Below are 25,815 nucleotides of genomic sequence, written 5' to 3'. Positions count from 1 at the left end.
GGGGAAATCATCTTTCCAAAAAGTTTCTTTTTCATAGTCTTGGGTTCAGTGCCCACTGCTTGGTTTAGTAAAATATAAGGAACATTGTCATCTTCAGTGCATCCTTATATCAATCCTAGAATCAGATAAGCTGTCCAGTATAAACAACATCAAAAACCTTTAGCAATATCAGAAAAAAAGTGTTTAAAATTTGTTTCAATTTAAATAATTCATGTGATCAGGAAAATTAAAAATGGACTGTGGTACAGGTAATCCTTGACGTAATGACCACAGTTGAGCCCAAAATTTTTGTTGCTAAGTGAAACATTTGTAAAAGTGAGTTTTGCCCCATTTTATGACTCTGCAGTTCTTAAGTTAGTAACATGGCTGGTAAGTGAATCTAGCTTCCCCCATTGACTTTGCTTGTCAAAAGGTCACAAAAGATGATCATATGACTCAGAGACACTGCAACCATCATAAATATGAGTTTAGTTGCCAAACATCTGGATTTTGATCACTTGACCATGGGAAGGCTGCAACAGTCGTAAGTGAGAAAAATTGTCATAGGTCAATTTTTTCAGTGCTGTTGTAAGTTCGAACGGAGCCTAAATGAATTATTGTAAGATGAGGACTACATGTATTAGTTGAACTGGTACTTAATTCTCCTTCAGTCTGAGCTATATAATTTCATTTGGAGGTTTAAAAAAACTTTTATGAACCAATATTTTAAACTGTCCTTAGAAATTTCAGTAAGATGGAAATATGGTTGGTCTCTAATCTGCATGTCATCCACCATTCTGGTATGAGAATAAGTTTGCTCAGTTTAAGGAATGGAAGATAGAAGAGTTACAGAGAATAAAGTTTATCAGCCCTGAACTTTATTGTATTTAGCATTGATTATTCTCTATATTTATATTAGTAATTAAGTTATGATAAAGGAATAGAAAAAAGTTCCAACTCCTTTTCAACTAAACCCAATATTATGCTTTTTAAAGAATTATATAGGTGATCTTAGTTCATCTCAGGTCATTAAAAGTGTTGGAGAAATGGTGCGTCTCTAATTTGTTTAATAATAAAATAATCTCAACCACTTCATATAAATGCATTCGTATCAGTTACAAAAGACTCTTTAGAAAGCTTTTAAAAATATTGTGAACAGAATTTGTTTTTGTACAGTGAATCTCTCTGAAACACATTATAATATATAATTCCCTTTAATCCATTTCATGTTATCTAGAAATGACAACAACAATAATACATTTGGGGATTACAGTACCTCTTTAAAAATACAAACCATCTAAATTGGGTTGGGAAAGGTATAAACGAAATGGAAATTTTTTTATCTTTGGTGGCAGTGCCCAATTAGTTTTTGTTCAAAAGTTTTTGATGAAGTTGAAAAAAGCTGTTTTAAGATGAATCCACAGTAGGATTATTATCTTTATGTCCTACATCAGTTAAAACATAGAGTCAGGCTCCCTTATTAGCAGTCAGATTTGTTTGCATAAGTTGTCACTAGATCAAGGATATTTTAAAATGTGTGAAATTGTTTTGGCACAAGAGTTCAATAAGCACAAAAAAGTATGAAAAATCCCATAATAAAGATTAAGTTTAGTCAAATTCAGACATCATATATTAGTTGTGATAATATGCTATTTTCCTGGTATATTGCTTCCTTTGTATACAATGTCATTTTGGATAAATATATTAGATATTGGTAATTAATCTATATAACTGTTCAATTAAGTCTGTGTTAACAATTCTGCATTCACAAGTTATTTTTTCTATTTCTCTTTTTGCTGATCTTCATTTTTTTTTTCATTTATCTTTAATTTTCTAATGCTGGCTTTTAAAAAGGTTATGTCTACCACCTTTCTTTCTTTCAAAACCGTTAATAGGTAATCCTCAATTTATGATCCCAACTGAACCCAAATTTTTTGTTGCAAAGCAAGGCAGATGTTGAGTTTTGCCCCATTTTATGAGCTTTTTGCCAGTTGTTAAGCAAGTCATTGCAGTTGTTAAGTGAATTATGTGGTCATTAAGCAAATCTGCTTGTCGGAAGCTGACTGGGAAGGTTACAAATGGGGATCACATAATCCCGGTGCTCTGCGACTGTCATAAATACATGTTGGTTGGTAAATGCCTGAATTTTGATCATGTGACCATGGGGATGCTGCAGTGACATAAATGTAAAAACTGGTCATAAGTCACTTTTTCAAATGGTCACTAAAACAAATGGTTCCCCTTCATGGATTACTGCCTTGTCGTGGCGAAGGGGCTTGCGTAATTCAATGAAGCTATGAGCTATGCCGTGCAGGGCCACCCAAGACGGAAAGGTCATAGCAGAGAGTTCTGACAAAACGTGATCCACTGGAGAAGGAAATGGCAAACCACTCCAGTATCTTTGCCATGAAAACCCTATGGACAGTACCAAAAGGCAAAACGATATGACGCTGGAAGATGAGCCCCTCAGGTCGGAAGGCGTCCAATATGCTACTGGGGAAGAGCAGAGGGCTAGTACTAGTAGCGCCAGAAAGAATGAAGCGACTGGGCCAAAGCCGAAAGGACGCTCAGCTGTGGATGTGTCTGGTGGTGAAAGGAAAGTCCGATGCTGTAAAGATTTTTTCTCCATAGGAACCTGGAATGTAAGATCCATGAATCAAGGAAAGCTGGACGTGGTCAAACAAGAGATGACAAGACTAAACATCGACATCTTAGGTATCAGCGAACTAAAATGGACAGGAATGGGTGAATTTAATTCAGATGACCATCAGGTATACTACTGCGGACAAGAATCCCTCAGAAGAAATGGAGTAGCCTTCATAGTCAATAAAAGAGTAGGAAAAGCAATACTGGGATACAATCCTCAAAATGACAGAATGATCTCAGTTCGAATCCAAGGCAAACCATTCAATATCACAGTAGTCCAAGTCTATGCCCCAACCACCAGTGCTGAAGAGGATGAAATTGACTGGTTCTATGAAGCCCTACAGCACCTTATAGAACTAACACCAAAAAATGATGTCCTTATCATCATGGGGGATTGGAATGCTAAAGTAGGAAGCCAAAAGATAACTGGAATAACAGGCAAATTTGGCCTTGGAGTGCAAAATGAAGCAGGGCACAGGCTGATAGAATTTTGTCAAGAGAATACGATGGTCATAGCAAACACTCTTTTTCAACAAAAACAAATGGTTATAAGTTGAGGACTACCTGTACTAGCAGTGACAAGAATTTTCTGTTTTCTTCTGTGTAACAAAATAATGTGTTGCTTCTCTCTCTGTGTGTGTGTGTGTGTGTGTGTGTGTGTGTGTATGCATGTGTACACTGCCTCCTTATGTTACACATATTTGTGTTTGTATATTTATATGTACAAGGAAGTACTGGGTGGGCTACATAAGATCTGCTCTGGGTTACATGAGTAGAAGGGAGGGGGACTTAAAGTGGAGGTACTGTAACTGAGCCACTGGCTAATTATCTTTCCCATAAGGCTGCATTGAGAATTTTTTTGTAGAATGTCTATGGAGATTCTTATAGAATGCGTTTCTTGACATTTCCTAGCCAGATCCAGCCCATTTTCTTTGTTAAGTTTTTGTCCCCAACTCTTACCACAACTGGTCAGTTCTGTTCAGCTTTTGGAGTTACTGCACTGACAGAAAAACAGTCGGGAGTCCTGACCCTGTTTACATAATTTATTTCTAACACTCCACTGTATTGAAAAGAATAAAGAAAGAGTTATGTGATTAAAAAAAAAAGCTTAACTTCTTTTTTTCTCAAGGTCTTTCGTTTCTACCCATATTTTGCAAACATTACTGGGGAGAAGCAGTGGCAAACTAAGCCACTGCAATGCAGCATTTGTAAAACTTGTTTTTGGTATTAAAATAGGATCTTTTACATAAATCTTCCTCCTGCATGGTTTCCCTTACAGTGATTTATTGGATGAGCTGTAACATTAAAAAGCCAAAAAACTGTTATGGTGTTGCATGGTCTGTAAACCCAGTTTATGTGCCAGTTTATACTGTATCGTTAAAATAACTTCAATCTGTAGAACGTCTATTGCATATAGTATTGGAATTTACTGTGTCATCTGTTCTTGTTTACTTTGCTGCCAGAGTGTGACTCCATCAAGCCAGAATAAAAATAAAATAGTAGTATTTCTTGATTTCAGAATTTATGTTCTTTTTTTATTTAAAATATACAACACAATTGCTAGAAATCATAATGGTAATAAAATATAAATGGTAGATGTTAAGGTTAAAGGGTAACACAGAGGTTTGTAGGATGCAAGTTGGTAACCATTCCCACCTCATTCGCCTTGGATATCTTTGTAATTTCTTTTAGGATGAAGATTTTTTAAAGTATACCTTAAAACGTTTGATTGATGGATTGGGAGCAACTCGAGAAGTGGCCCGTCCAGGATTCAGTTTGGCATTGGCGCAGGTTGGTGTCCCTTGATGAAGAAAATACACAGACAGACAGACAGACAGACAGACGCACACACACACACACACACAAATTAAATTTTATTGACTTTTTTTTAGTAAATTTAGTAAAAGCTAATATAAACTAAACTAGAAGGAAAAAGAAAAGGTCAAAAGGTACAGGGAAAAGAGAAACAAAAGACAAAAGAGAAAATGAACAAGAAACAAAAAGAATAATAAATAGGATCCAACCTTCATCACATCAAGCATAAGCTACTACAGTAACTTTTCACCCTCTTTTAAAATTACAAATCCTCTTCTTTCCATAACCTCACCTCATAGACACAATCCACAAATCGTCATCTTTCCAGTCCTGTTTCAGCAAAAAGTCCATTATGAGTTAGCAGAAATATCAAACAGATCGTTTATCCCTGATCAAATAATTCAACTTTATATTCATTCTTTTTGCTCTTCACAGTTTAGACCTTTAAATCATTTCAGTGGCATCATAGGATTTGATCTGTTATCAATCATTGACATTCAGAAGCAGTCTTCAAAGTTTTCACCAGTCTACTTTGTAAATCCTATAGAAAGGCATCATCCACGATTTCTTGTCATAGCTATTCTATGTCCATATAGTTTTCTTGATGTCTTCTGTACAGTTGCAAGAAAAAGTATGTGAACCCTTTGGGATTACGTGGAGGTTTGCATGAATTGGCCATAAAATGCGCTCTAAACGTCATGTAAGTCACAACAATAGAAAAACACAGTCTGCTTAAAATAATACTACACAAACATTAGCTGTTGTCATGTTTTAATTGAACATAACATGTAAACATTCACAGTGCAGGGTGGAAAAAGTATGTGAACCCCTAGCCTAATGACTTCTCCAAGAGCTAATTGGAGCCAGGAGTGAGCCAACCTTGACTCCAATCAGTGTGATGATATTGGATGTGTTGCTGACAGCCGTCCTGCCCTTTAAAAACACACACCTGTTTTGGGTTTACTGGTCTGAAGAAGCACTGTCTGATGTGAACCATGCCTCGCAGAAAAGAGCTCTCAGAAGACCTACGATCAAGAATTGTTGACTTGCATGAAGCTGGAAAGGGTTACAAAAGTATCTCCAAAAGCCTTGATGTTCATGTGTCCACGGTAAGACAGACTGTCTACAAATGGAGAAAGTTTAGCACTGTTGCTACTTTCCCTAGGCGTGGTCGTCCTGTAAAAATGACTGCAAGAGCACAGCGCATAATGCTTAATGAGGTAAAGAAGAATCCTAGAGTGTCAGCTAAAGACCTACAGAAATCTCTGGCACATGCTAACATTTTTGTTGACACATCTACAATAAGGAAAACATTAAACAAGAATGGAGTACATGGGAGGACACCACGGAGGAAGCCATTGCTGTCCAAAAAAAATATTGCAGCATGTTTGAAGTTTGCAAAAGAGCACCTGTGGCAAAATTGAGTTGTTTGGGAAAAACACACAACACTATGTGTGGAGAAAAAAAGGCACAGCACACCAACATCAAAACCTCATCCCCACTGTAAAACATGGCGGAGGGAGCATCATGGTTTGGGGCTGCTTTGCTGCCTCAGGGCCTGGACGGATTGTTGTCATTGATGGGAAAATGAATTCCAGAGTTTATCAGGACATTTTGCAGGAAAACGTACGACCATCTGTCCACCAACTGAAGCTCCGCAGAGGATGGGTGATGCAACAGGACAATGACCCAAAGCATACAAGTAATTCAACAAAACAATGGCTTTAACAGAACAGAATACGCCTTCTGGAGTGGCCCAGTCAGAGTCCTGACCTCAACCCGATTGAAATGCTGTGGCATGACCTTAAGGGTGCGATTCACACCAGACATCCCAAGAATATTGCTACACTGAAACAGTTTTGTGCAGAGGAGTGGTCCAAAATTACTCCAGGTCGTTGTGCAGGTCTGATCTGCAACTACAGGAAACGTTTGGTTGAGGTTATTGCTGCCAAAGGAGGGTCAACCAGTTATTAAGTCCAAAGGTTCACATACTTTTTCCACCCTGCACTGTGAATGTTTCCATCTTATGTTCAATTAAAACATGACAACAGCTAATGTTTGTGTAGTATTATTTTAAGCAGACTGTGTTTTTCTATTGTTGTGACTTACATGACGTTTAGAGCGCATTTTATGGCCAATTCATGCAAAACTCCACATAATCCCAAAGGGTTCACATACTTTTTCTTGCAACTGTATTCCCATTTTGATAATCTCTGTTTTGTTGTCTTCTATCTATGCCTAAAAGTTATTTTTTAAATTTTTTCTCATCAGATGTTTACCCATTGAAATTTGTATAATTTCTGAGATATTAGTTATTAATATCTTAGTCCATTTTTAAGGATTCTTTGAGACAAGTAAAAGTTACAATTAACCTTAGCAATTGTAATTGTTTTGCTGCTTAGTCCTTTAGTTCCCTCTAGTGTCCATTTGCAAGTTTCATCAAGCCTCGGTTTCTGATATGGGTTTACAGTTCCATTTCAGTCATTTCCTACATATGTATATAGTTACTAAATTATATACTTGTTTTTTTCATATCCCACAGCACAAATAACCAATATTCCAAATCTCTCTGATCTCCCAGGTCATTTGAAATTTTCTTAAAATCTTTTTTTCGTTTTTGCCAATTTTTATATTAAACTCTTTAGTATCTGTTTAAAATTCCTTAAATCCAAAGAAGATAAAGCTCATCAGGTGTCAAATTGAGCTTCTTCTTTTGAATGTCTCTAATAGCCATAAAAAAGTTCAATTGAACTTTTTCAAATTTGATTAGAAAGTGAGTTCAGCTGGCATAGTGTCCTTATGAAAGGCTCCAATGTTATTAAAGCAAAGATGTAATTTCCCTTGGCTTTTAGTGCTCAAGACCAGGGGTCTTCAAACTTGGTCCTTTATGACTTGTGGACTTCAACTCCCAGAATTCCTCAGCCAGGCACACTGGCTGAGGAATTCTGGGAGTTGAAGTCCACAAGTCATAAAAGCGCCAAGTTTGAAGACCCCTGCTCAACCAAGACCATGGGACCCAGCTGTTTTATAGTTCCCTTGTGAGCAGCTGTCATTCAGAGTGCTTGTGGGGATCTCCCATTCTGTCCTTCTCCAAAGGTTAATTCTTTATTCTTCACAGCCGTTGTCATCTCTGCTGTTCTGGAGACATTTTCAGTCAGTCATGAGTCAATCAACTAGCCAACAAGTTACCAAGCCAGTTGCTTGCTGTAATCTACTGATATGTGAGCTCAGACAGAACTTATAGAAGAAAAGAACTCTTTTTACCAAAAAAGATGGGAACAGTAAATGTAATCACAGGTTTGGCACAGGTCAAGAGTAGGAATCAAAAAATATTTTGCCCTTTCAAGACTGGCCCTGTAACTTACTTTGAACGTTCTGCAGCTTTCTCTCATTATATTTTTTTTTCTTTCCAAGGTATTGCAAGTGTTTGAGGAGCTGACTCTCTTGGCAGTTCTGCAACAGATTAAGGAAAAATACGATCTTGGTAGAGTGAAGAAGGTAAGAATGTTGATTTGTTTATAATTTCAGTTTTTAAAAATGTCCACTCGCCAAAACTCAAGGAGGCTTAGTGAAGGCAATAATAATAATAATAATAATAATAATAATAATAATAATAATAATAATAATAATAATAAATAATAATAATAATAATAATAATAATAATAATAATAATAATAATAATAATAATAATAATAATAATAATAATAATAATAAAAATAAAAAATAAAAAGGGTCGGCATGGCACTTCAGATTTTAGGTTGGGTGAGTCATCTACAAACAGATGCAGAGACTGCGGCCATTCTACTTAACCTATCTCTGCCATGACAGAGAGTCTGAGGGAAGGCCCAAATTTGTAGAAGCTTTTTTAAAAAGTTTTTTTTTTAGGAATTCCCCCTCTCAGAACTTGGGGAATCAATTATCTAATCTAACAAGACCGAAGTTTGCTTATTGGCCACAGAATAATCACTAGTTGAAGGGTTGTACCAATTCATGGAGGTTGTGGAGATCAGTGGCTCTTAGTTTCGAGGAAAATTATGCTGCCTCTGATGGCTATCTGCTGAGAGACTAGCTGGCTTCCATGTGCAGTTGGTTGGCCACTGCGAGAATAGGCTGCTGGAGAACATGGGCCAAAGGTCCAATCCAGCAGAGCACTGTTTATAGTCTTCTGTTCCTATAGTTATATCCCTGTTCAGTGTGGCTTGCCAAAATTTGTCTCCCTTTGTTGCAAATTCTATGGTACTATTTTCAGATGTTTTAAAGTGAAACCTATCCTTTTAAAGTATTGCTTTATTCAACCCACAAAAAGTAGTAGAAGTAACACCTCTCAGAAACATCTTAATCCAAATGCAGCATTTTTAGAGATACTATATCATCTGAGAAGTCCAGAAAAAATGTTGCTTTGTTTAAGGTATGGCTGTTGCTGTTAATTTTTGTTGCAATTGTACATATCTGCATAAGTGTTATGTGTTTCAGAAAGTGTAAAATAAGAAACAAACTGGGTTCTTAAGGCAGCACCCGCCAACCTTTTGGGAACCAGGGACCGGTTCCGTGGAGAGAGGTTTTTCTGTGGACCAGAGAGGGCGTGATTTTGTGTGCTGCCTGCATCCCTGTAATACTAATTTTTAACTCCACATTTTGCAGCCACAGTTTATATTGAAGATCAGAAGTAGGTTGAGAATCTTGGAGAAACTCCAGCTAAAGCATTTGAGCATTTTAGAATAGATGTTATCTTAAGGTCAGATGCTGCCAAGCATTTGTGGCTTAACCTGTGTTAAAATGTCAGACCCTCCCCCTCCAATTCATCACACTTCTGACTATGTTTGTAACCAATATTCCTGGTGTGCTGGCTTTCTGTCATTTCAGAAACTTTTCAGGAATGCTCTGTTTGGAAACTTTTTTGGAGTGCTAGCTCTCTTCCAATCCAGGCGCCTGTCAAAGGTAATGTTATAGAATTATTCCAGGTCTCTCCACATCTTCCCTTCTTGCACTGCTTCTTTGAGTTTTTCTATGCTCTGGCTGGCGTAGTGTCCAGCCACTGTGTTCTTTGATGCCTGGTTTTCTTTTACCACTAACTATTCCAAACACAATTGCTTTCTCCATTGAATTCCCCTCGCATAACATGGCCAAAGTAAGTGAGGTGCAGTTTTGTGATTTTGCCTTCCAGTGACATGTCTGATGTTATCATGATTTGCTAAACAAGTTGGGTTTGGCTAGGTTCAACAGGATACACTATAAAGCCTGATTTTTGATCTCCTTAGGATTCCAAGGCTCTCCTTGAGTGTGTCCAGCTTCTACAGACCCTTTCTGAACACTATGCCCATCTTAAGGACCTCCCAAGAAAGACATTAGTTGACATTGTTTCCGAGGTAAGGAAGACTGAGCAAAAAAGGGGAACTTTTTAAAAGTATTAGCTTTTGTAAATTATCTATTTTTAAGTTAAGAAGGTGGAGAATGACCAATGATATGCACACATCATTGCTGCTTCTATTTACAGTGTTGAGAAATGCAGGCAAATAATTTTGTAACTGCTGTGACCTTAGCCACCAATGAGAGAGAGGTACCAATAGACCGAAGAAGAAAAAGGTTCAGACTCTTGATCGTTATGTAAAAATACATGATTCCCTTGTTACAGTTTAATCTGTTCTTCCAGATCACAAAACTGTATGCAGTTTAAGCTTGGGATATTTAAAAGGCTGTTTTCCCTCTTACATGTCTGCCTGCCTTTAACGATCTTTGGCAAGAGATCCTTTAGTCTTGCCATTGTTAACTTTAAAAACCTCCTGGATCAGACCAACTCCCATTTTAGTTAAACATTTTGTTTCACATACTGTAGTTTCCAGCTTATACTAAGGTAAAGGTAAAGGTTCCCCCGCACATGCGTGCTAGTCGTTTCTGACTCTAGGGGCCGGTGCTCATCTCCGTTTCAAAGCCGAAGAGCCAGCGCTTGTCCAAGGACGTCTCCGTGGTCATGTGGCGGGCATGACTGGACGCCAAAGGCGCACGGAACGCTGTTACCTTCCCACCGGAGTGGTCCCTATTTTTCTACTTGCATTTTTACGTGCTTTCGAACTGCTAGGTTGGCAGAAGCTGGGATGAGTAACAGGCGCTCACTCTGCTACGCGGCACTTGGGATTCGACCCGCCAAACTGCCGACCTTCTGATCGACAAGCTCAGCGTCCTAACCCACTGAGCCACCGCGTCCCACCCAGCTTATACTACTAAGATGCTAATAGACAAGAGTAACATAATTAACAGATTTGGAAGGGACCTTGGAGATCTTCTAGTCCAACTCCTGCTCAAGCAGAAAAGCAGAAAACCCTATACCATTTCACATAAATGGTTGTCCAATCTCTTCTTAAAAATCTCCAGTGTTGGAGCACCCAAACTTCTGGAGACAAGTTGTTCCACCAATTAATTGTTCTGACTGTCAGGAAATTTCTCCTTAGTTCTAGGTTGGTTCTCTCCTTGATTAGTTTCCATCCGTTGCTTCTTGTCCTGCCTTCAGATTCTTTGGAGAATAGGTTGACCCCCTCTTCTTTATGGCAGCCCCTGAGATATTGGAAGGCTTCTTTTTATTAGGGCTGAAAACCTATTCCTGTCCCATCAGTGACTGCTGACTAGTGAAGTAGCTGATTTCTACTGCATAACATCATTGATGTAAAGCCAAAATATAACTCTACATAGATAAAAAAAAACAACTGCTGATATGTATTGTTCATACTGCAATGTTTCTCCCCTGTGGCATTGTTGTTTCCAGATCCCAGAGACTGTATTTGAAAAGGTGCTTTACAATATCTTGGAGGATGAACTTACTGCAGCTTTCAGCACTCCTGGTCAATTGTACCTCCTGTTGGTGGGCATCCAAAAATTCCCCAAAGTTCTCGGACCAGAGAAGCTGAAGGCCCTCTTGGGCACAACAGCTGTTGTGACGGCACAAAACATCCCCAGGTCAGTAAAAGTAATGAAGCATCCAGGAAAACCCTTTTTCTCTCACTCCAAGTATAGCAGATACCCATCATCCTATTGAAAATAACTTTTTAACTAGAAATGGACTGCAGTACAGTTAGTCCTCGACTAACAACCATTCATTTAACAACGATTTAGAGTTTACAAGGGCATGTGAAAAGTGACTTATGACTCGTCCTTGACGTTATAGTTGTTGCATCGTGGTCATATCTGGCAGTTTGAGCACTTGGCAGCTGGCTCACCTATATGACCAGTTGCAGAATCCTGGGCTCATATGATTACCCTTTACGACCTTCCCAGCCTGACCTCTGAGAAGCAAAATCATTGGGGAAAGTCAGGTTGGCTTAACAATCATGTGATTCACTTGACTGTATGATTCACTTAATAAATATGGTTTTTAAAAACTCATAAATTGGGTTGTCACATGATTTGCTTTATGGCCCTCTCTCTTAGCAACCAAAATTCCAGTCCCAATTGTGGTTGTAAGGCAAAGACTACCTGTACTGTACTTCTGTTTCCAGGAAAAGGGCAATAAGAGAGAAATAGAGCATATATTTTATGTTTAAATTATCCCAAGTAGGGGTAAGAAATATTCCAGTGTTGGGAAAAATTTCTGCTAATCTCTGATTGGGCTTGCACATTGTAGCAAATTATGGCTTCTTTAACTGGTTTGCCTAAGTAATGTACATTTGACTGGATTTGCACATTTTGACTTGGCTCTGTGTGTAAACCACTTAGCTGAATCATTTATTTATTTATTGCATTTATATACCGCCCTTTCCCTGAGGACTCAGGGCGGTTTACAGGGAGTTAAAAAACCATTATACAAAAGTTAAAACCCAATTTAAAAATATTAGATCAACCCTGTACTATTAAAAAACCCCGATTAAAATGAATATCTCCTCAGCCTGGGCCCGAGAGCTCAAAGAGCCAGGTCTTCAGGCCCCGGCGGAATGATCGGAGGTCGGGAGCAGTCCTCAGCTCCACCGGCAGCTGGTTCCAGAGGGCAGGCGCCCCCACTGAGAAGGCCCTATCCCTGGGTATCACCCGCCGGCAATCTCTTACCGGCGGGACCCTGAGCAGACCCTCCCTGTGGGAGCGCACTGGGCGAAGGGCGTTTGATGCCGGCAGCAGATGTTCCCTCAAATACCCCGGACCCAGGCCATGTAGGGCTTTATAGGTGATAACCAGCACCTTGAATTTCACCCGGAGGGCAACCGGAAGCCAATGCAGCTCGCGGAGTAGAGGTGTTACATGGGAGTATCGGGAGACCCCCATTACAACTCGCGCGGCCGCATTCTGCACCAGTTGAAGCCTCCGAGTGGTCTTCAAGGGCAGCCCCATGTAGAGAGCGTTACAGTAGTCCAAACGGGAGGTCACAAGCGCATGAGTAACTGTGCGTAGGGCGTCTCGGTCCAGATAGGGACGCAACTGGCGCACCAGGCGAACCTGTGCAAAAGCCCCCCTGGTCACGGCTCCTATGTGATCTTCAAAATTGAGCCGTGAGTCCAGGAGGACGCCCAAGTTGCGAGCCCTATCAACGGGGGGTAACACCTCACCCCCCATCGTTAGAGATGGAATAACTTGGTTAACCCGAGATGCCGATATGCACAGCCACTCAGTCTTGGCGGGATTGAGACGAAGCCTGTTTCTCCCCATCCAGACCTGAACCGCCTCCAGGCACCGGGACATCACGGAGAGGGCATCGCTGGGTTGGTTCGGGGTGGAAAGAAAAAGTTGGGTATCATCAGCGTACTGGTGATACCCCACCCCGAAACCACGAATGATCTCGCCCAGCGGCTTCATATAGATGTTGAACAGGAGAGGCGAGAGAACCGACCCCTGAGGGACTCCACAAATGAGAGGCCTCGGGGCGGATCTCTGCCCTCCCGTCAACACCGACTGCGAGCGGCCCTGGAGGTAGGAGGAGAACCACCGTAAAATGGTGCCTCCCACTCCCAACCCCCTGAGCCGCCGCAGCAGGATACCATGGTCGATGGTATCGAAAGCCGCTGAGAGATCTAATAGGACCAGGACAGAGGAGCAACCCCTGTCCCTTGCCCTCCAGAGATCATTCACCAGCGCGACCAATGCCGTCTCCGTGCTGTGTCCGGGCCTGAAACCCGATTGGTACGGGTCCAGATAATCAGTTTCCTCCAGGAACAGAGGGAGCTGATGCGCCACCACACTCTCAACAACCGTCGCCAGAAAGCGAAGGTTGGAGACTGGACGGTAGTTGTCTAAAGCAGCCGGGTCCAAAGCAGGCTTCTTGAGAAGGGGTCTCACCACCGCCTCCTTCAAGGCGGCAGGAAAGACACCCTCCTTCAGAGAAGCAGTTATTACTGCATGGAACCAGCCTTGTGTTCCCTCCCGAGCCGCATAAGCTAGCCAGGAGGGGCACGGATCCAACAAACAGGTGGTGGTGCTCATTCTCCCCATGATCCTGTCCACATCATCAGGGGAAACAGGGTCGAACTCAGTCCAGATAACGTGCTCAAGACCGCCTGATTCCTCCACATCAGACTCTGCCCAGTCAGAGTCCAGGCCGGTCCGGATCCGAGCGATTTTGTCCGCCAGATGATGACTAAACTCCTCGGCTCGTCCCTGCAAGGGATCCTCTCTCACCTCCTGGTTAAGGAGGGAGCGAGTCACCCTAAACAGGGCGGCCGGGCGATTATCTGCGGACGCGATAAGGGCGGCAAAGTAGTTAGACTTCGCCGTCCTTATCGCCGCAAGATAAGACCTTATAAAGGTTCTTAACTGCAATCGGTCGGATTCGGATCGGCTGGATCTCCAACCGCTCTCTAGACCTCGTCTCCGACGCTTCATCTCCCGGAGCTCCACAGAGAACCATGGGGCCCAACGGGATCTGCGCCGGGTCAGAGGTCGCATGGGTACAACGCAGTCAAGTGCCCTGGTGGCAGCCGTTTCCCAGGCCTCCACCAGAGCATCGACTGGGCTGTGGGTAAGGGTGATAGGTATAGGCCCAAGCGCCCTCTGGAATCGATCCGGGTCCATTAGGCGCCTGGGGCGGAACCACCTGGTCCGCCCCAGGCACCTAATCAGGGGTTTTGTTTAGCAGATGCCTGTTTTCTAAATTCTTCCTTGTTGTTTTGCTAGTTCTTCTTCCCAGCAATAATGAAGATAGTGTAGGAGATGACCAGGCTGAGCCTGAGGGTGGGGTCAAATGCATCATCAATCAGTAGTCCTTTCATGCCCACAAGAGATCTAAGTCCAACCCACCTTCAATTCCTTCTATTCTTAATTCCCGCTAATTTCCCTTGGCTGTTAGTAGTTCAGATTAATGTCAAGCACCGAGGAGATTAGGAGATCCAGACAGTTCAAATGAGTATAGAGATTTATCGCAAGTTTAAGCACTCTACAAGAATCTGAACTACTAACAGCCAAAGGAAATTTGCGGTAGATAACGGCAGAAGGAATTCAAGATGGGCTGGACTTAGATCTTTTGTGGGCATGAAGGGACTCATGACTGATTACGCATTTGACCCCTCCCTCGGCTCGGCCTGCTCATCTCCTGCGGGTAGATTTCTTTGGAACAATGACAACAAAAAAGAATAATGAAGATTCTGTTGTTTTCCTCATTAGGATTGTGGAAGTTTTGAAAATGGCAGCCAAATCAGAGAGGAAGGACAAAATTCTTCCAGCTGTAGGACTGGACCTGATAAAAGTGGCGTTGAAAGAAGGAACTTTTGAACTGTTCTGGAAAGAAGCTGTAGAAAATGGGCTACTTAAAGAAAATGTTGGACCCTGCAGGTATGTTGAAAGAACTTGAAATTATCTTTCAGCCTGAAATTATCTCTGCCCGTTGGTTATTTCTCCTGGAGAATGCTGAGTCTCTGAGTAACATAATGAATGGGCATAATACAGGTAAGTCCTCAAGTGACGTCCACAATTGAACCTAAAATTTCTCTTGCTAAACTTCTATTTTGTCCCGTTTTATGATGCTTCTTGCCGCAGTTGTTAAGTGAATCTCTGCAGTTGTTAAATTAGTAACACAATTGTTAAGTGAATCTGGCTTCTGTATTGACTTGGCTTGTCAAAAGGTCGCAAAAGGTGGTCACATGGCCCCAGGATACTGCAACCACCATAAATATGAGCCAAGTGCCTGAATTTTGAACATGTGATCATGAGGATGCTGCAGTGGTCATAAGTGTCAAAAACAGTCATAGATTAAGTACGAAATTAGAGTTACTCTTTTAAATTCTGTATCTAGTTATGACAGGTAGTCCTTGAGTTAAGACTTAATGGAGCCTGCTTATTGCAGTTGTAAGTTGTAATGGTTGTAGTGTGGGTGGTCATATGCATTTTAAAATTGAACAGCGGTTTTAAAAATTGCTTTAGTCATTAAGCAAACTTATTGTTCATTATGTATAGCTCAGTTTTGTCAAGAATGAAAGTGCCGGTTTTTGGCAAGACATTAGAAAACTTGTTCACATGACTGCGGGATGCTACAAACAACTATAAGTGCAATCATGTTGGCAAGCACCTGAAGTCATTAGTTCCCTCTTTCAGATACGTCATAACTTTGAACAGTTGCTAAATGACCAGTCATAGATTGAGGACTGCCTGTAGATACTGTATGTTACAGCATCAGACATACTAAAATTAATATGTTAACAGTTCCATGCCTTCATTTACATGCTCATATCCCTATTTTAGGGATGCGGTGGCTCAGTGGGTTAGGACGCTGAGCTTGTCAATCAGAAGGTCGGCAGTTTGGTGGGTCGAATCCCGAGTGCCGCGTAACAGAGTGAGCGCCTGTTACTTGTCCCAGCTTCTGCCAACCTAGTAGTTCGAAAGCACGTAAAAATGCAAGTAGAAAAATAGGGACCACTACGGTGGGAAGGTAACAGCGTTCCGTGCGCCTTTGGTGTCTAGTCATGCCGGTCGCATGACCATGGAGACGTCCTTGGACAAGCGCTGGCTCTTCGGCTTTGAAACGGAGATGAGCACCGGCCACTAGAGTCGGAAATGACTAGCACGCATGTGCGGGGGAACCTTTAACTTTATCCCTATTTTAACAATAACATTTATGTTATCCAAGAAATGGATATTGATTCAATTGCAATAGTAACTCAAGGGTTTTATAAAATATGAATAAAGAAGAGAAACAAGTAACAAAAAATAATGTTATTATGATTCATGTCAAGAGAACAACACAAACAATTACAAACCATATCAAGTATGTAACAGAGAATGGGATGATTAACCAACTTGCTATAGGGCCTGTTTAAAAAATAAAAATGAGATCTTTATGGATTTATGAGTGTATAATGATATTGGGGGCCATGTAGACATCAAGGAAATGTTCCAGAGGACAGGAACAAAATCTAACTCTATAGTTTTGAAATTACAGTCCTTAGATATTTAGTTGGAAATAAACCTTTTTGAATTTGCTGGATACTTTTTAAAATGTACATAAATTTTCTTATGCAGCTTCAGTGGTTTTGTACAGCATGTTCAGTCTGGCGTTTGCTCCAGAATCAGTGCAGAACACCTTATTTACTTGTCCCACATTTCTGTTGTGGAGTTTTGATTTCCTTTTGACCCAAATGTCTGTTTTCCTTCAGCTACATGTGTTTTCGATTGCTGGGCAGTGTCTTCCCACTTCTTTCTCTCAGCCAGCTAAAGATGGTTCTTCAAGGTGAAACTATGCGTCAGTATGGCTTCCACGTTGTCACAAGTAAGGTAAATACATTGCTGCAAGATCTCAGTGAGATTTAAAATTGTAGGTAGAATATCCCAGGTTCAGTCCTCAGCATTTCCCATTCACAGAATCTCAGCAAGACGAACAGAGATTGTGATGGACAACTGACCACAAGTTGGTACCCAGAAATTTGAGATCAGTGGCAAAATTTCTGACTTTCAATGGAAAGACCTAGAAAAATAAAGATTGACATTCAGTCTTCGAGTGAGGCATGTTTGTTTCCACCTTTCCCTGCCACAAATCCTGCTCAAAAGGGTCAAATGTTCCTCCTGCTAATGACATCATTGTGTCACTGAACAGGTTCCTGAGGTCTTTGTAAACCAAATAGATAAAAATCTGCTCCTGACTGGCAACTACTTCCATTCCCTGGCTGTAAAAATTCCTAGCTTGGGACTGTAGATTCTCTTCTATAATTGGCTGGTTTTCATGAATATTTTCAGGAAGGAACTAACAACTTAAAACTGAAATCAACCTGTTCCCATTGCTATTTAGAAAACCTAAATAGCGATGAGTTTGATGTGGGAACTGTTTTTTCATTTTATGAAAATTGGCCTTTTGTTCAATGGGCTTCAGTTTTGATGATAAGAAGTTTCCTTTATACTCAGCCAGGCCATTGGTCTGACTGGCTATTATCTGTGAACAGCTGCTCTTCTAGTTTCCATTAGATGTGTCCTTTTTTGGTGTGCCTGAGGGTTAAACATAGCACCTTGGCAAGAGCTATGCATCTTGCCTAAGGGAACTGCCTTAGGTCACTTTAGTCAGAGTTGCTTTACTAGCCAGCTTTGTTGGAATGTATGTTTGTAATTCCCATAATTGTCAGCTAGCGTGATCAGAGATTATAAGAATTATAGTCTAAAATATTTGGGGACCAGATGATATTTAGGGCATATTTCTACTTGTTTTGACAATGGTTCTCTCCTTCCTTTTAGAAAAACTGCTAGGATATCTTTTCCCACAGCATTCAGGTCCACTTGAGTGAAGTCCCCTTTTAGTTGTTCATTTATCCTGTTTATTCACCATTACAAACACACTCATGTCTGTGTGTGTCTCTGTGTTTCAATGATATGGAGTTACTTTTGTCATTGTTTATTTTTGTTATACAGACCTGGCATGCATCACTGAAACCTGGTTGGGCCCGGAGGGAGGGGTCCCTCTTATTGAGTTATGCCCACCAGGTTTCCGTGTGCTTCACCAGCCTCGGGCTCAGGGTAGGGGCGGGGGGGGGGGTGGCAGTTGTTATTAAGGAGGCCCTTTGTCCACGGGAGACCACTGCCCCGCAGATTGGCGGATGTGAGTCCCTTCTCCTGAGGTGGGGTCCTGGGGGTCAGTTGGGTCTGTTGCTCACGTACCTTTCTCCCAGCTGCGTGGCAACAGCCCTGCCCGGGCTACTCGACGCTCTCTCAGGGTTGGCGGTTGAGTTTCCCAGGCTTATGGTTCTGGGAGATTTCAACCTGCCTTCCCTGGGTGGTGCGTCGGGGGTGGCCCGAGAGTTCATGGCTTCCATGATAGCCATGGACCTGACCCAGATTATTCAGGGTCCGTCTCACGAGGGGGGAAACACGCCCGACCTTATTTTCATCTCTGGGCAGTGGCTTAATGGTCTGGGTGGGGTTATTCCAACATCTCAACCCCTTTCATGGACAGACCATTATCTCCTGCGGCTGAGCCTCCGTCATGCCACTCCCCGCTGCTGGGAGGCGGAACCGACCAGGTGGTTCCGCCCCAGGCGCCTGATGGACCCAGATAGGTTCCAGACGGCACTTGGATTTATTCCTTCCTCCCTTTCCCACAGCCCGGTCGAGACCTTAGTTGATGCCTGGCAACGGGCGGCTTCGGAGGCTCTCGACCGTGTTGTGCCTTTGCGGCCTCTGACCCGGCGCAGATCCCGGCTTGCTCCTTGGTTCTCCATGGACCTGTGGGAGATGAAGCGCCGGAGAAGGGGCCTAGAGAGCATTTGGAGGTCCACTCGGTCCGAGTCTGACCGGACACAGTTAAGATCCTTTTCTAGATCTTACCTTGTGGCAATGGAGGTGGCGAAGCGTGCTCACTTCGCCACCCTCATTGCATCCGCAGATAACCGCCCGGCCGCCCTGTTTAGGGTGACCCGTTCCCTTTTAAATCAGGGGACGGGAGAGGACCTCTTGCAGGGACGGGCCGAGGAGTTTAGTGAGTATCTGGTGGATAAAATCGCTCAGATTCGGGCTGGCTTGGACTCCGACTGGGCAGTATCTGACGAGGGGGAAACGATGGGTTTGGCCGATAATATCTGGGAGGAGTTTGATCCTGTGACTCCGGATGAAGTGGACAGGATCATGGGGAAATTAAGTGCCGCCACGTGTTTGTTGGACCCGTGTCCCTCCTGGCTGGTTTATGCGGCCCGGGAGGTTACACGAGGCTGGCTCCTGGCAGTTATAAATGCTTCCTTGAGTGAGGGGTGCTTCCCTGCCGCCTTGAAGGAGGCGGTGGTAAGGCCCCTCCTCAAGAAACCTGCCTTGGATGCAGCTATTTTAAACAACTTTCGTCCTGTCTCCAACCTTCGCTTTCTTGCGAAGGTTGTTGAGAGCGTGGTGGCACGGCAGCTCCCTTTGGTCCTGGAGGAAACTGAGTATCTAGATCCATACCAATCGGGTTTCAGGCCCGGGTACAGCACGGAGACGGCATTGGTCACACTGGTGGATGATCTCTGGCGGGCCCGAGACAGGGGTTATTCCTCTGTCCTGGTCCTTTTAGATCTCTCAGCGGCTTTTGATACCATCGACCATGGTATCTTGCTGCGACGTCTTGCGGGGTTGGGAGTGGGAGGCACCGTTTTATGGTGGTTCTCCTACCTCTCGGGCCGCTCGCAGACGGTGTTGACAGGAGGGCAGAGGTCAACCCCTAGGCCCCTTAATTGTGGGGTGCCTCAGGGGTCGGTGCTCTCGCCCCTCCTGTTCAACATCTATATGAAGCCGCTGGGCGAGATCATCCGTGGTTTTGGGGTGAGGTATCATCAATATGCCGATGATACCCAGCTCTTTATCTCCACCCCGAACCAAGCCAGTGATGCCCTCGACGTGATGTCCCGTTGCCTGGAAGCGGTACGGATTTGGATGGGGAAGAACAGGCTCCAGCTCAACCCGGCCAAGACTGAGTGGCTTTACGTACCGGCATCTCGACTCGTCCAAGAGGTTCCATCTTTGGTTATGGGAGGAGAGGTGTTGCCTCCCGTTGATAGGGCGCGCAATTTAGGCGTCCTCCTGGACTCACGACTCAGTTTTGAAGATCATATTGCAGTCGTGGCCAGGGGGGCATTTGCCCAGGTTCGCCTGGTGCGTCAGTTGCGCCCCTATCTGGACCGAGATGCCCTACGTACGGTCACTCATGCACTCGTTACCTCTCGGATAGATTACTGCAATGCTCTCTACATGGGGCTGCCCTTGAAGACCACCCGGAGGCTTCAGCTGGTGCAGAATGCAGCCGCGCGGGTAGTGATGAGAGCATCCCGATACTCCCATATTACACCCCTCCTGCGTGAGCTGCATTGGCTACCAGTTGTCTTCCGGGAGAGATTTAAGGTGCTGGTACTTACCTTTAAAGCCCTACATGGCTTAGGCCCGGGATACTTGCAGGACCGTCTGCTACCGGGGACGACTTCCCATCGCCCAGTGCGCTCACACAGAGAGGGCCTCCTCAGGGTGCCGTCGGCCAGACAATGTCGGCTGGCGACCCCCAGGGGGAGGGCCTTCTCTGTGGGAGCACCAGCCCTTTGGAACCAGCTTCCCCTTGAGCTTCGGATGGCCCCGGACCTCCGGTCCTTTCGCCGCGACCTCAAAACTTTTCTCTTCCATCAGGCTGACCTGGATTGATGATGGGTTTTTAAATATGTTTTAATTTTTAACTGTAGTTAATTTATTTTGGGGCTGTTATTTAATTCGTTTTTTAATTTTTGTATTGTTGTTTTTATTGTTGTAAGCCGCCCTGAGTCCCTTGGGAGATAGGGCGGCATATAAGTCCCAAAAATAAATAAATAAATAAATAAATAAATAAATACGTTGCCCAATGTGTAACCCTGCTTGAGTTGGGTAGCCTTATAAATGCCTGAAAGTGAATGAATGAATGAATGAATGAATGAATGAATAAATGTGCATATTGGAAGATGCCACAATCTTTAGTCATTAAGCCATAGCCCTCTTGGTAGTCCTCACCCATCTGTGTATTTCAGCTGCCTACGAGGTTTAAATTTGCCCCAGAGATGGACCTCTACGTTGACTTGTTCTTAGAGGGATGCACCAGCCCTGAGAAGCAGCTGGCAGTGATGGTTGCCTTCTCTACCCTCACCAACAAAGGTTATCCAGTTGTGCCCTCTTTCTGGAAAGTGGTGAGGCATCTTCTTCCCACTGCCCTGCTAAAGTACATTGACTGGCTGAAGAACATGTTTCTCAATCCAGACCTGGACTGCTGTGTGGATTTTGTCACCAAAAGGCAGAACGAGAAGAAAATGAGTGGGTGAGTCTCTTTTTCCCTTTGGAATGGTTGGAGAGTACTCATTGCAGAATAGGCAGCATTTGGAAAGCTTGGCTGAATGCTGTAGCTTTATCTAGCATGCTGTGCCCCTTTCAATACAGTTGCCTGAATTGTATCCCTCTTAGCATTTGATATAAGGTAATAAAATCTCAATTTACAGACTTCCAGTTAGTAGACTCTGGATATAATGAGCTATATTTCTCTCCAGGTATCCTCCAAACTAATGGACAATTCAGTTGCATCTGAAATAACCTAACTGAGCAGTTAAATGTACATTAATTTAATTTTAATTTTACAATTGGGATATTTGCATCAGTTGTGTAAGGACACTATTATGCAAATTAGGTAAGATGATGAAAATATTGTAAATCACTGTGATGAACATTTGAGAGTACCAGATGCCCCTTTCCCCAAATGGTTCATTAAAAACAAGTCCCATTATACTGGCCCATTATTAATAGTTACTCTTTTGTATAATTAAAGGAGATAATAGATGTTAGCTTCATTGCTGTCCTGCAGGCTTTATCATCTTTTTCATGGTATCAAATTATTTTAAAATGTTAAAATTGCCTAGACAGGTGCTCGAGGATGGACAATATATTTAAGATTTTTAAAGAAATACATTTTAATATTGAAGAACTGTTAATGTCATTGTGCTACTCTCTTTTGATTGATCAGCGTAACTGACCACAGCATCACACGCCTAAGGAAATGGATCATCGGCCGCCTCATCGGAATTGCCGAACACCCGCAAGTCAACAAGGAGGATGAGCTTGTCATGGACATTTCCAGGTAAAGGAAACAACATGAGTGGCTAGGTGCATTTAGAGGAGTTGAGTAGAGGTCAAAAAAGTAACAATGGTAACCCTGTAGATCAGGGGGTCTTCAAATTTGGCCCTTTTATTCCTTGTGGACTTCAACTCCCAGAATTCCTCAGCCAGGCACGCTGTTTAAGGAATTCTGGGAGTTGAAGTCATAAAAGGGCCAAGTTTGAAGACCCCTGCTGTAGATACAACATCTCATACAGAGGACAAGTTAAGACACTTAGAACACTGTTTTTGAAGAAAAAGAGAAACAGTTTAAAAATAAGCAAAACAATATCAATAGATGAGTAATAATCATAATATGATATTATACAGTATATATTAATTAGCATTAATTATTATTATTATAATGAATAAAATAATGAGAGGCTATGAATTCTAGTCCTGCCAGGCATAAAAGACAGACTGCTTGGGTCAGTCACTTTTTCTCATCCCAACTTGCCTTGCAGGATTGTTGTGGGAGAAAGAGGAGGAGAACTGCTATACATATTATGTATTCTATTTCCCATCTTCTTTGTTTGGTTTAATATCTTGCTTTTTACTTAGTAAAAATATAAAACTATTTGGGGGAAAAGGCAGCGATATGACTGAATCAATCAGTCGATCAGAAAAGACCTGGAAGGGGCCTTGGAGGTCTTCTAGTCCAACCCCCTGCTCAAGCAGGAGATAGTGCCCTTTCAGATAGGTGGCTGTCCAATCTTTTCTTAAAAGCCTCCAGTGATGGAGCACCCACAACATCTGAAGGCAAGCTGTTCCATTGTTTAATTGACCTCACTGTTAGAAAGTTTTTCCTTAGTTCTAGGTTGCTTCTCTCCTTGATTAGTTTCCATCCATTGTTTCTTGTCCTGCCTTCAGGTGCTTTGGAAAATAAGTTAACCTCTTCTTCTTTGTGGCAGCCTTGCAAATACTGGAATACTACTATTATGTCACTCTTAGTCTTTTTTTCCCTCTAGACTGGCCATACCCAATTCCTGCAACTGTTCTTCATATGTTTTTGTCTCCAGGCCTTTAATCATCTTAGTTCCTCTTCTTTGCGCTTTTTCCAAAGTCTCCACATATTTTTTGTAAAGTGGTGGATGCATTATTCCAGGTGTGGATCTTACTAAGGATTTATAAAGTGATACTAATCCTTCATGTGATTTTGATTTTATGCCTCTGATTATGCAATCAATTGTATTAGTTTATTTGGTGGCTGATGCACAGTGCTGGCTCATGTTTAAGTGTTCATCCTCTAGGACTCTTAAGGTCCCTCTTACAGTTACTGTTTTTGAGCCAGGTTTCGCCTAATCTCTACTTGTACCTTTGTTTTTTTTCTGCCTAAGTGTAAGACCTTGCTTTTCTCCACATTAAATTTCATGTTGTTGAATGGGACCCATTGTTCAAGTCTCTCAAGATCTTTTTGGATCCTGAGCTTGTCTTCTTGGGGTGCTGGCTATTCCTGCCAGCTTAGTGTCATCTGCAGATTTAATGATTTCTGCTTCTGTTCCCTTATCTAAGTCATTTCGGAAGATATTGAAGAGTACTGGGCCTAAGACAGAACCTTGTGGTACCCCACTGCTCATGTGCATTAACTCTATGAAGGGGCTGGCTTTTTATTGCTCAGAGCTGGCTGCCATCTTGATTGCTTTTACTTCTCTCTCAAATAGTGGGCAGTGACTGCTTCCACACGCTTGCTGTGGGAGCAGTTTGTGCTTTGTCTAAAGCAGTGTATCTTGACTTTGGCATTGCTGGTTGGGGAATTCTGGGAGTTGAAGTCCACACATCTGCAAGCTGCCAAGGTCAAGAAGCACTGGTCTAAAGTTGTGTTGGCAAGAAACAGAACCTGGTTAGTTGGCTAGCATCTTTTCCAAAGCATCCATTGAAGTTCTCTCTGGCCCTGAAGAAAAGCAAATTGATCTTAACCAGCTAGCTGTTCATAGCCTGTGAATCCTTGTCCAGAATCTTTGTATGTTTTGCAATCCATATGCTTTCTAGTTGAATTGAAACTCTTTGGTGAAAGTGTCACTTCTCCTTGTCAGGATATTGCCATCAGTTGGCTTTAAATATATCTATTATTTTATTGGCTAAGATTCAAAGAAAAGACACAGAAAAAATGTGAAAATTATGGGGGGAAAAAACTAAAAACTGATTTTTTCAAGCTGGCTGTGTTTTCACTCTCCTAAATAAGATGCTATAAACAGAATCTAATTTCTCTATTTGGCAGCCTTTTTTAGTTTTAGGCAGCTAAATGTGTGTTTTCTAAAAAAAAATGGTCAACATTTGCAAATTTGTAAATCGTATAAGGTTTAAATCATTTCATCCCCAGGATCTTGAAAGAGCTCTTGTATAAATGCTGCAAACTGGCAAGGTTTAATGATCTTGTGAGTGTTTGATCGTTTTTATCTTACATCATTTAATTTTAAGGAATGCTGGACGCATTTTGGGAACATCATCAGTGCTGTGCAGCTTTGGCCATTATTTTGACAGCCTCTGTTACAAACTGCCTCATTTGCAGGATGTGTATTTTTGTTCTGGTTTCTAGCTTACAACAAATGAGGATATGAAATGGGTTTTCCAAACGAAGCTCAGTATTTTTGTATCCCTACCAAGTCTTTAGAGATTCTGACAAGTTTTTTTGGATTGGAGTAAGTTCTAAGGACGTCTGTTTGATTTGGGTTTAACATATATATGGTTTACAAACCATGAAATATGGCTGAGGGCTGAGTAAATCCAGCTGGTTTATTTATTCACAACCAACCATGATTAAACATTGCATGGCAGATCACATATTAGGATGTTTCTCTTTTAACTTAATTAAGACTAATTTCTTTTAATGAAGACCCTCCCTCTTCCAGATTCTGCTTCTTTCATGCTTTTTTTGAGACCAAGAAACAATTCCCGAAGATAAAAGAAACAAAATGTTCTCCTACGGTACCTCTGAATAAACAGTCTCGAACAGTAGCTGCAGACTCATTTTTCAGGTATCAAATGTGGCTTCTGTCTTGCTTGGGTCACTGGGAAGACTGATATTACTGGGTATTTTAAAATGTAAAAGAGTTGTGTTAGGGCTGGGAAAAGGTTTTAAAACCCCGCTGAGCCATGAAGATCAGTGGATGGGCTTTGGGGCAATCACTCCCTGACTGATCTGTCTCACAATCCGGTTGTGGGGAGGAACCACACACAGTGCTTTAAACTCAGGGAGGAAAAGCAGGACATGTATGTTACAGAAATGTACAAAGTTGTTTTGGATTTAATTTTTTTAATGACACAGCATGAGGTTTTAGAATCTTTTCAATTTGTAGTTTTGGATATTGTTCTTAGCTATTGAGTAGTCTGCTATGTGGAAACATAGAGTATAATAGCAATAGCAATAGC

General features: G+C 42.2%; 1 protein-coding gene across 1 annotated transcript in view; it reads left to right on the top strand.

Annotated features, from left to right (window-relative positions):
- The window catches only part of MYBBP1A (MYB binding protein 1a), a 79,628-nt gene that overhangs the window by 1,135 nt on the left and 52,678 nt on the right, over nucleotides 1–25,815 (top strand). Inside the window, exons 2-11 of the mRNA XM_081345679.1 lie at nucleotides 4,318–4,416; nucleotides 7,855–7,938; nucleotides 9,304–9,378; nucleotides 9,699–9,806; nucleotides 11,198–11,388; nucleotides 15,013–15,180; nucleotides 16,998–17,115; nucleotides 21,336–21,619; nucleotides 22,316–22,429; nucleotides 25,296–25,421. Coding sequence (XP_081201805.1) covers nucleotides 4,318–4,416; nucleotides 7,855–7,938; nucleotides 9,304–9,378; nucleotides 9,699–9,806; nucleotides 11,198–11,388; nucleotides 15,013–15,180; nucleotides 16,998–17,115; nucleotides 21,336–21,619; nucleotides 22,316–22,429; nucleotides 25,296–25,421 — 1,367 coding nt within the window. The remainder of the gene's footprint in view (nucleotides 1–4,317; nucleotides 4,417–7,854; nucleotides 7,939–9,303; nucleotides 9,379–9,698; nucleotides 9,807–11,197; nucleotides 11,389–15,012; nucleotides 15,181–16,997; nucleotides 17,116–21,335; nucleotides 21,620–22,315; nucleotides 22,430–25,295; nucleotides 25,422–25,815) is intronic.

Source organism: Vipera berus, assembly GCF_964194415.1.
Source record: "Vipera berus genome assembly, chromosome: 1".
Classification (NCBI taxonomy): domain Eukaryota; kingdom Metazoa; phylum Chordata; class Lepidosauria; order Squamata; family Viperidae; genus Vipera; species Vipera berus.
Note: the sequence above shows the minus strand (reverse complement) of the source record. Positions and strands in the feature narration are given on the sequence as shown.